Source organism: Apostichopus japonicus, chromosome 9 (genome assembly GCF_037975245.1).
Source record: "Apostichopus japonicus isolate 1M-3 chromosome 9, ASM3797524v1, whole genome shotgun sequence".
Taxonomy (NCBI): Eukaryota; Metazoa; Echinodermata; class Holothuroidea; order Aspidochirotida; family Stichopodidae; genus Apostichopus; species Apostichopus japonicus.
In genome coordinates, this window is record NC_092569.1 from 495364 (window position 1) to 507444 (window position 12081).

Genomic DNA, 12081 nt, shown 5'->3' on the forward strand with positions numbered 1-12081 from the left:
AGACACAAGGAAATCGAATGTCATAAAAATTGTAACAAAACACCAGATGTTAAGTTGGCTTTGATTCACATTTTCTGGGGTGAGGGAGGGGGTGGGTAAGGGGTGGGAGAGGGATGTAGAGAGTCTGTTGCCAAGGAAAAACATAGGTATGTGGTTAATATAGTATCTCATACTTCATAATGTGCATTTCACAGCTCTCCAACCAGACATCCAGCTTAACCCATTTTGCTTAAGAGTTGTTTTATATTTCATTCCTTCTCAGGCATTATCTGTCTAAGATGTCCGACAGTAGGAGCGTAGAGACCAGGAGCACTGGATCTAGGAGGAGTTCTATCGGATCAGAGCTTGAACAGCCATCATTCATGTTAGAGGATGGTAAGTAGCTTTCAGCAAAAAGTCTATGGATTAGCTTTTGTCTTTTACTCAGTAAACCAAACAGATAAATATTAATATTAATTGACAGAGAAAATTAAATTGAGAGTTGGGTGAAGGAGGGGGACAATAAAAGGTAAATGTCTTTAAGAACAATTGTTAGAAATTTTATTTTGATTTGTTATACTCAATGAACAAATTATGATAAAGAATAGGTACGATAAAATACTAAAGAAAACTAATGAAGTACAGTAAGAATCAAAGTACGATTGAATTGAACTTCAGGATTTCTAGTTTGAGCCTCTTTCAACCAAAAATTTATTGACTTGCAAAAAATGTTATGGATAGAATTACAAGGGATAGATAGAATTAAAAGGAGTAACTTTATAGTAAGAATGCAAGGAAATATTTTCTGTTCCAAATCTTTATTTCTCCTTTTTTTGGATTATTATCCAACTAATGAAAATCCAAAAAAAACAAACTACAGTATGCATTTTGTGACAACAGATGGAAAGACTGATATGATCTTATTACCTTATTACCTACTTTTATGAAACCTTTATTCCTTATAATTTATTGTAAAAACATTTTTTACTTTCTTTTTTTTACCACCAGGTATGTCAGAGACACAGCGACAGCTCTCGGACATCAATGACCGTTACCAGATGCTGGGAGACAAGTTAGCTGACCGAAGGTTTGACATGGAGAACTCACTAGAGAAATCTCTGGACTTCAGAACCGAGCTACATACTCTCTTTGCCTGGCTGGATAAGACTGAAGGAATCATGAAACGTGACATTACAATCGGAGTGACTGAACAGGAGGCTAGCAGGCAGCTGCAAGAGCACCTGGTATGTTTGCTCTCTGTTGATCTCTTTCGTTGCTGACAATTTAATAATTTATGGAGAATGACATTACAGCATACCAAAAAATAGCATTGTTTGTTTTATAACAAGTGTAGGGAGAGCAAATATCTCAACTATGGATAATACCTATGAAAGTAGTTCTCATCAGTTTTATTGAACATTTTTTATTAGGGCTCTTTTTCAGGTCGTTTGTAGCAATATTTAAGACTTCTTTTGCTATCGTCTCTTTTGGCAGCTACTTGTTGGAGATATTGAAGACCATGGTGATGATGTGTCAAAGGTCAGACGTCTTGGTGACGAACTGACCGTCCATCGTAGTAACCAGGCTGGAGCAGAAGCCATCCTTGGTCAGATGAATGCTGTTGGTATGTTATAAACCTTTTTGTCTGTTTCATATTCCTGTTTATCCTGAATTAATTTTCATAAGCTCAAAAGAGTACACATTTTGCCAATGTGTGACCCATATTAATTTATCAAGGAATTTTCATGCCTTGTTCTCCTTAAAGTCATTGCAAGGGAAATATCAACATTGTGACAGGGACCAGTGAAAATAATGATTTACCCTTTTAAAAATTTATGAGCTGCAATCTGGACTATGAGGATGGTGGGGGAGGGGGAGGGAAAAAGGGAGGCTAAACACTGTTATCACCATACACTGTGCATTCCCCTCCTCATGAATCATACCAAGAATTTAGTGTAACATGATAAAGGTCTGTTTGTCCCATTTTTAGTTCATTACATCTCTATCTCTTCTCCCTTCTAACCCCCCTCCCCCATGAAATGCAAAGGGAAAAACAATCATGACTATTAAACAATAAACACCCCTTAACACCCCTTTCTACTCAGTAATATTTGGCAACAGATCTTTTCACACTGACATGATTTTTTTTCATTCAAAATAAATTAAAGAGAAAAAAAATTACTAACATTGAATTGTCTTTTATGGGTATTTATTGGGTTTGCAACAGCAGAAGGAAAACGGTAGGTGGATTTTACCTTTATTTGTATTTTACTGTCTGGCTCTTTACAATATTGAGTACAAGTATCATGCAGTTAGTTCTGCTCTACTGCCATCACTTTATAACAAGTTTACAACCACTGGTGTACCAGTAAATCTCTTCTTGGAATTTGATCACAACAATGAATGTTTAGTTGGTGAAGACCGAGGATGACATAGGAACCATGGATGTAGGGACTGAGAGTGGAGCAGGGTTTGGGAGGCAACCCTGAGGGGCAAGGGTGAGGGGCATGGGGGGTATGGGGGGTGTTGGAAGAAATGATAATAATGATAGTTCCATATGAAGCAGCAGCCATGTTGATTTAAGACATTACTTATATTGAATTCTCAACAGACAGAACAAATATTGTCTTCCTCTTATCTCCCCTCCCCCTCTCTCTGCCTTGTTCCCTAGTCTTGTTCCATGCCCAGTTTGTTTCCCCCTTCCCTTTTAATTAATAGCACCATTGATCACAACAATACAGAGTGTTGTCTCTTCTTTTTGTTTGTTTGCTTGTTCTGTTTTTGTTATTCTTCTTCTCTATTCTTTCTCTCTCTGGGTTCTTCTTTCTCATAGCTGTCCATTCATACATGACACCCAAGTCATCTTATATCCATAACCCTGCCCAGTGTATTGGCGTAGGCTTCTACACAGCTGAAATGGATCAAATCTTTGTATGAAAGGAGCATGTATAAAAGGGCAGCAGCTTTCATGGAGGGAATTCAAATTTATCTTCACCAATAAAGCAATTTACTTTCACCACTTGTCCCCCACCCCCTTTCACCCCTTGTCCCCCACCCCCTTTTCAGTCACTTAGGTCCTAACATGCTAATGACTGATAATTGGGTTCTCATCTCATTTTTATTTCTCACTGAAAGTAGAGGACATCACAAGGTGCCATGTTATTTGTGGAGTAATGAAGAGAAATAATAGAAACATCACTTGATAATTCCAAGACATACTGTAGGTCTGAACATGGCAGTCTGTGACAACATTCTAAACATGAATATACTCCCAAAGCTAACACTATCAAGCAATGTGTAATGTGTTACAATTGTCAAAGCAGTGTTGAATTTATTCCAAGTATTTTTTGAAACATTTGGGTCACTTATAACACAGGCTGCCGTTTACTTGCAATATACTGACAATGTCTGCATTTGGATAGCTGCTGTGTAGAGTTTGCTTGCTTGTGGTGAAGAATGTAACTTCCTGGTAATAGATACTGCCTTGTGGGATCAAAGTACATTCTGTGAATAAATATCTGTTTGGTTTTACAGAGGTGAATAAAGTAGAAGTTTACACATAGGTGAGAGGAGACTGTATAATCCTCTTTTCAAGGAAACAAAAGGAGGCAAATTTATTTTGGCCTGTAAAAGAAGGACGTTTGTCTGAGTATCTTTGTGAAACTTGCTTACATATCAAACTAAGATAGGTAATGGCTGACATTGTTGTTGTTGTTGGATTTCAGTATCAAACAGCATCGAAAATGTATCAAAAAATTTATTTAAAAAGCTGCTTAATAAGTCTCAGCATAAACATGATAGACAAAATAAATATTCAAGAAAGTGCATATAATATTTCAATCCCATAGACCTCACCACTCCTCTTCACCAACCCCCCCAAATCCCCCATTCCCCACCTGTCTTTCCCTTGCTCCTTCTAGTCTGCATCCCTCTTCATGTTGTAAGAATGACAAAGCATATGACCATTCTGGAGGGTGTAGACAGTTGATTCCAGATGTCAGTTGACATACTGGATAAACAGATTCAGTTTTGTTGCCTTTAGGAATTAAGATGCCTCAAATCTTGTGGACCAATAATAATGAGGACCTCCGTCCTCCTAAGGAATACAGTAAACCTACTTACCTGGCTAAATGCAAACAGCTTGCTCAAGTGCTCTAGATAACTGAAGAGATAGGCAAACAATGCTACCTGCTGTTAAACAGTTATATTAATAGTCCATTGAATTCTTAACAGCACATGTGCTGCATGATTAGAAGAATCCAATCTAGCCACATGTGTGGTGAAATTATGTGCCCAGTGGGGTTACTTTTATGTGGTTACATCTTGCATTCTAAAAATACAAACTTTAGACATTTTATCTGTATTTATTTGATGATTAAAACTTCCTTCCAGGTTAATCAAGTATTTTGGGTTATCATCACAAGATATTGGTTAAAAAATTCATACAATTGGTCCAGACTGACAATATGTATTTATGATGATCCTTAAAGCTCATCATTAGAATGTTAAAACTTTGTAAAAGTTTTCATCATAGCTTTTCCAGGAATTTCTCACCCACCAATGCTTCGTAAGAAATTGTCATGTGCTCAATTAGACAATATCAGAGATTCTTTTGACGCAGGGAAAGCTCTACAGAGTGCTTATAAAATGTTTTTAATATGAATTTGAGTGACCCTTAAATGAATGCCTAGCATATTTTGATGATGTTTAACTGGGAACTTGTACATATTGCTTCGAAGTGTGTTGGCCTAGCTAAGAGTAAATTATGTTGTTATATGGACTGTCATGTACACAAATGCTTGTATGTGCATTTTGTCAAATGTATCCTCAAGGAATTGTCATATTCTTGCCAACAAACAAGCTGTTCCCTTTTTTGACCACTTTGAAATTGTTGAATTTGTGGGGTTTATCCTAATGCTCATCAGATTATTTCAGCAAAGATCGATCATGAAATATAGTCGCGAATGAAAGGCGTGATATGTTGTGTTAAAAGTTTTCAAATGTATATCCATCAACTGAAAGTCCACACACATTTCGTCACTTTCATATCCCAGTTTTGCGATTGCCTACACCATCGTGAGGTTATTTCCCTTGAACTAAGAGAATTCGAAAAGAATAACGTTTGTGCTCCAAAGCATCTTACAAAAAACCAATCCCTTCCACGGTCCAGACAAATTTTGAACAGGTGAACAAGCTGATACGGGGAAGCTAACAATTTGGTGTCGAAGGCACGGCCAAGCGCTTTGTCACCGAATTCTACGAAATTGTTCATGCGTAAGTTTTCCAACTTTCTGCAGACCAGTGTCTACACAAAAACTTTCGGGGTGGGAAATGATTACAATATCGACAAACATATCGAAAAACTTGAAGCCAAAAGGGTGCGTTAACACGCACTAAAATCTGTAATTTTAATAACATTAATTAGGCGTAATGGAATGTGGCTTTAGATACATGAAGTTAGGAAAGAAATGAATATCATCACAATTACACTTATACCCCTATGTAAAATGGAATGTTCCGAGATTTTAGACACATGTTGCGCAAACAGCTGACGTGAGCCACACAGTGTTTAGGTACGTACTTAGTGTTGGTATAGTATAGCAGAGTAAAAGGAACAATTAAGTGTAAAAGTTGATTGAGTTTTATAGGAGAGACGTGTGCGGATCAAACGGGACGTAGGCCTAGCAATGGGATTATTTTAAAGGATTATACTTTTTTGGATAATGGATTACGGGACGTGGAATTCAATGTGAATGGATTTTCGATTGGATTGGATCAAGGATATTTGTGTTGGATACCGTGACAAGCTTAGTTTCGCGTAAAATTGGACTTCTTTAGAAAATCGCAGGACTGATACACACGCAATGTTTACATACAACTTAGGGTAGCCCTTATGCCCTACCGTGATTTAACACTAACTTCATTAAAACTAAAGAAGGCACTAGCTACGTTACGACTATCAAGAAACTGACTAGTTCTGTAGCAAAACTGGAATAGGCTGACAACAACACTTTCGGGAAATAGACTATTAGACATTAGACAAATAGACACTTGCCTCTGCGTGTCAGTAATAAAGTGTTAGATTTCAAGTGACAATTTGTTAGTATCTTGTAAGTTGAAGCATTCAAACTTTCCGCTGCAGTGTAGGCCTATGTTTGTCACTCCAAACTTTAAAACTATTAAACATTACTACAGCCTTCCATACCTAGGCAAATAAACATTGCAAGAACATGCATGTTCTACTTTAATAGCTTCATTCTGGAACTGCAATCAAAGTGTTTTTTTTTTTAACAAGAGAACACTTTTCATGATTGCATATATTGCACATTACATCAGGAAGTCACATGCAGAGGGCCAAATTTGTAGTTTCTTTAGTGCAATATTGGGAAGAAACCCATAAGCCAAGTTGCTATACAGCAATACCACCATCCCAGTATTTCACATTCAAAAACAGAGATAAAGCAGGTGTGCTGACCAACAGAACGCAGCTATAACCTAATGATTGAAACGTTGCAGTTAACATACAGTATGTGTCATCTTGGCAGTAATGATGAATGTACAACCTGCTGGTTAGAAATTGTTAGTGGGAGTAAATGTTTCTCATGAAAAGGAAAATTTAGAGTAATTTAATGTACACTCAGTTTGTAAAAGAACACAGGTAACCCACAGTCCCCAGGCAGTCATTGTAAAAAAGAATTTACCTTGCTGAAACCTGTTTGTAAATAATACCTACACCCTGACTTTTTGTTAATAGTTATTATTTACAAACAGCATGCTCCTTTACATAGTCAATTTTTTAGTTCATTGTATTAATCATAAGGAAAATTCCAATCTTGCATTTTAATACTGAGATTCCTAGTTATTCCGATACTTCATTTACCAATGGTTCGTAGCGTAACAACAATGGGTGATTTGCCAGAAATTCCTCCTCCCCCTTCCTTCCAGAAGGTTATCATTAAAGGTGACATGGGATTACCTATGGAACTCACAATTACCTCCAGGCAATGTGGGGCTGCTAGTCCCCTTGCCAAACCAAAGGAGTACAAACCATGTTTTCACAGAGAACTAAAAGACACAGAAGTAGAAGCTGGTGATGTTGTCGTATTTCATTGTGAATTTTCCTGTCAGCCACCACCAGATGTCATATGGTATAAGGAAGATGATAAAATTGTTGAAAATGGGGATAAAGTTCTAATTTACACAGAGAAATATGAGTCTATGTTGGTATTAGCCGATGTACACGAACCAGATTCTGGAGAATATTCGGTAGTCGTTAGCAACTGTTTAGGTGAAATAGCATCCTCAGCAGAACTTACCGTCATTATTAAAGGTGAGTATTTAGTTAAAATCAGTCATAGTGGCAGTGAACCATGATTCATATCCCAAAGATTGGCCAAGAATATTGGCATTCATCAGTTGTAGTCAATTTGGGCCAACCCAAACGATGTACATACTTTTTAAAGAATGACCAAAACCTTCACTATATGCAAGCTAGTTTAGTCCTGTAGGACTAATTACACTTTTACCTTGTTGGTGAATTGATTTTTCTCATAAACACTTTAATACAAGGTAGCATCTGCCTAGTGATTTTCAACCACAAAATCCTACTGCATGGATTAAGTGTTATACTGTACATTGGAGCTTGATTATTGACAGAACTACAGACTGGACCAGTTGAATAGTTAACATCACAAGGGGTACATGTATACATGCTTCAGCAATTACTCACAATGTGTAATTGTGTGATGCTAGGATTGTGTATTGATCTGTGGGAATTCCATTTAAAAGCCTATAAATACAGTGTGGATTCAAATCCAATATATATCTGCACACACACACACTGACTCTGTCCTGTCTAGGATACACATACATGTGTGGAGGGAAAAAGCTTCAGCAGGTGGTGATTTTATAACAGACTTTGATGAATGGATTGAACAAATATATGTAATCAATCATGGTTATAGTGCCAAAGATGTTAATGCAAACAGGAAAGAAAACAATTTCTCAAAATAATACAATGTGTTTTGGAATTTTTAATTTTTTTAATAATTAATATTAGATGAAAATGAGGGAATTATATACACACAGGAAGCTTTCCCACATATTAATTGAATTCTCATTCTTTCTGATTGTATAAATGTTGACAATTAGCAGTTATATCAACACTGCATCAATTCATGAATTATGTAAAAGTCCAAGAGAAGTCCATCATTGTCAAGGCGAAAAATGAGGGTAGCAAAAAAAAAAAGGAAATGCAGCCAACATGCTTAAGGCAGACCATATGCTATCGTTGATTAATTTCATGGGTCTTTGTAACCTTCAACTCTGTAGTAACGTTCCATTTTAATACTGAGGTCTGTGTTACAGTCAACTAATATTCATATCAAGAATTTGTCTACAAAAGTGTGTTTGATACTCTAGGAAACACATGGCCATCTATAAATTATAACCTAGGGGAGGCTAATTTGATAAATGACATGAAGTGTCTACAATGCTATTTAAAATAAAAATTGGGTCTATTACCATTTCACTCGAACTACTGCAGGGAATGAATTTGAATTGGTAATGATGCATTCAGTGCTAACATGTGTTTATTCAGCAGTGTACATTCCACAGCATTCATGCATACAGTGTGAATGGTGGATAAGGCAAATTTATATACTGTAGGACAGGGCAAAGGTGGAAAGCATTTACACAGAAAGCCTATGCCAGGTACAATAATTATTAAGCCACATGGTACTCACATACACCAAGCCTGTTATTACACTAACCTGTTTTTCATTGTGTTAGTTGTGCTTGTGTAAGTTTCTAAATAAAAAGAAAACGTGTTATTATATTTGTCTAAATATAATATTTTTTGATGTTGGTATTGTTACTGGTTGGGAATCTATATGTAGGAACGATGTACTGATGTTGTTTTGGAAGTGTTTCGCCATGTGACATTACAGTATATAACATACATTGTTATCTTGCATACTGTTACTGCACACCCAACTAAATCCTGTTTGTTCAAAGCATCCTGGAGATACTGTACACCTCAAACATGACATAAGTGTAACACTTGAGTGGAGATTTTGAGATAGGATTTCTGGTTACTGCTACACAGTGCAGGCGTGAAGAGAAAGCCATCCTTGATGTATTGGGCAAGATGGTGTCAGGTGTCTTGGAGCTGTTCTCCATTCCACTGAAATTTACACCTAAATTTAATTACACAACTACTGAACTGTTGTATTGTATTAAGCTCTGTTTACCACAGTGCCTCACAACTATAGACTTAATAAGCACCAGATATCTTGAAATTGCTGAACGAGTTATGAAATTGATTTCCCAAATCAGCAGTCTGGAGGAATTGAAACATGATTCCGTAAATTCACTGAAAGTTATTTTTACAGCTTTGTAGGTTATGTTCAGTCTGACCTTTCTATATTTGAACAATGAAATAGTACATGACATGAATATTTTCTTTGGGAGTGCAAACATTGATGAAAGTTTAAATCAGGCCTGCCTACATACATGGCTTCTGTAGAAGGCCCAATTGTTTGGAGATTTCCCACATATTATTCTGTACCTCTGTCTATTGCTTCCACAGCAGTCAGTGTATGCAGCAGCTAAGTGGAAGCTTAAGGATTAATTGCACTTCAATTTCATTCCAGTCTCCAAATCCTACACACATTCTTTCGTTCTGGGGACGAGTTTAGTACACAGACGTAATTCTCAGTGGGAGGTCTTCTAATTATGATGTAACCATCCCTTTGTCATACAGTACTTCTGAGAAAGTCTCACAGTTGAAAACGAATTGATAGTGGACAATGAAGTACAGTAATTAAGGTTTTTTTTTTACTGTATAAGGGACCAGACTCGAAAAGTTGTCTTCTGGTCCTGCTGCCTAATTGCTATACAACTATGTATTAACAATTGTCATTGTGAATTAATGGCAGAAATAAACAACACAAACAAACAAATTATCAGGCAGCAAGGAACAGTTTTAGTCATAGGTCTGCCAGTCAAAGTATATAACTGCTGTTCCTGTTATAATGTACAGTAGTTAGTAGTACATAGTAGTCCTTTCTGTTATAATGTACAGTAGTTAGTAGTACATAGTTTGGGATGATATCAAAGTTGTCTGTGGAGTGTAGACATTCCTGCATAATGTCTGTCATTTTAAGGTTAAGCCTCTCACTGACAGCTCAGACAGTCATTCCTTCAGTCTTTCCTGTAAATTTTTTGATTGTTTATGACAAGTCTGGATCAGATCGGTGGGTCAAAGGGAAGATTCCAGGATAGGAGACTATGCCCAGTATGTGAGCCGTGTATATGCTGAGCTCTGTAAATAGCTTCCATACATTTAGAGGGAATGTCTTCTCTCGTTAACCCAGAGAGAAAGATGACTGTTTGCATTACAATGTAATTTACAAGTCCTGGTTTATGTTTCTTATTTTTGTCATGGTTTCAGAGGTTTTAGCTGTGAAAGTCTACAAAGCCTACATTCTTAATGCTCAACAGATGTTTAATATATTTGTCTGACATAGTTGTGTCACAAGTAGTTGTTAGAAAAATTTAAGAAACAAGTCTCATTACGTGGACTGATTCTGTGCTAGAGAAACCACCCAGTGACATTTGGCCCTCCAATGCAACTTTTCACTGAAAACTTTTTTTTGAAGACTTCCAAAATGTCTAGCACTAGTGTCACATGATTCCCATTGGAAATAGAGAAAGAAAAGTATATAAACAAATACGACCTCTTGGCTATTTTATTGATGTGTATTTAAAGGTACTGTAGACCGCCTGTCTAGCAAAGTCGCATGAGTTTGTACTTAAACTTGATGTGTACACCCATATGTAAGAGCGCTGTGCACTTCCTCAACAAGGTTCAGTTCTTTAGAGAAAAGGATATATTGAAGGACAAATGCATGCTCAAATGACTTTTTAAAGTTTTCTCCAAGTACAAAATGTTTGTGAAATTTGGTGGGTTATGACATAGCTCCATTAAATGTGTTGAACTATTGATTGTGTCTTCTTGGTAGAGAATTACTTCCATAATTGCTTTGATTGACATATTCCGTCTGGTTTCAGTCTTTGGTAATTGACAGAACTTCTCCTGTCTGATGTCATCCATCTTTATTTCTAAGGACCTTGTAATAGTTTTGCCTGCTGTATAGCTATTTTAATGTACCTATCAACTCATGACCTGTCCTTGTAATTGACCTGGTATTATTCCTCAGGGATCAGTTAGTGTTTTTACCTATTTATCTCATCAGAGGTTATTCAGGTCCTGTTTGTGAAAGCTTCTAGTTACTTTATTGCCCTCTGGTAATAGAAGTGTCTCACTTCCATTCTCTGGTCAATGTACTATCTGTATATACATACATATACTGTGTGTTTACACAGCAAGTGTCCATGTGTGCATGATGTGGTTTAGTCTGAGTGAGGGAAATGCCCAGCCCAGTGTGACATACAAGGCCTGTTCCCACGAACGCGGGCTTGCTTCACTCTTGATCGACCTATCGAGGCTAGGGCAACTTGATCCACCCTTTTACTCCGTGGGAACGGAGCAAGCCCGAGCTTGATTAAGCCCCTCATGAGAGGTGGGGTTAGGACAGCTAAGCCCGGGTAAACGTTAATCAATGTAAATAAACTATTGCCTTGGGGTGAAAAAGATACGATGGATTTTATCAGTTGTGGTTTGCGCCGCTTGCGTATTTCTATATCGACATTAACTGTGTCTATTTTCATATTGGTTGTCCATTTGTACAATGGACCGATGCAGCGAAAATGAAGGAATTACATAAGGCATTGCCGAGTAGTACACATTGTATAGCTGCCCGTGTACATCCGCATACATACAGTATAAAGTTTGAGTTGCTTTCTTGAAGACGTCCAGATAACCGTAAAGGTCATTATCATTATTACTATTATTATTATTGATATTTTCCTGTACAATATGTCGCAGAAGTAGACAGAGCGAAGTATGTGGTTGGAAGATGAAGTATTCGCATTGCTTGGCATTTGGTGCGACGAAAATAATATGTCGAAACTTGATGGGATATGCCGCAACGCTCCAGTGTACTGAGACATCTGTATGCGTATGTGAGAGAAAGGCTA

The 12081-nt window shown here is 37.1% G+C and overlaps 1 protein-coding gene across 15 annotated transcripts in view; it reads left to right on the forward strand.

Moving 5' to 3' along the window:
- Positions 1-12081, forward strand: part of LOC139973076 (uncharacterized) — a 293321-nt gene that overhangs the window by 193544 nt on the left and 87696 nt on the right. For all 15 annotated transcript variants that reach the window (XM_071979459.1, XM_071979458.1, XM_071979453.1 and 12 more), the window contains 3 exons: positions 263-375; positions 988-1223; positions 1474-1603. In XM_071979459.1, the coding sequence (XP_071835560.1) occupies positions 263-375; positions 988-1223; positions 1474-1603 (479 nt within the window). The remainder of the gene's footprint in view (positions 1-262; positions 376-987; positions 1224-1473; positions 1604-12081) is intronic.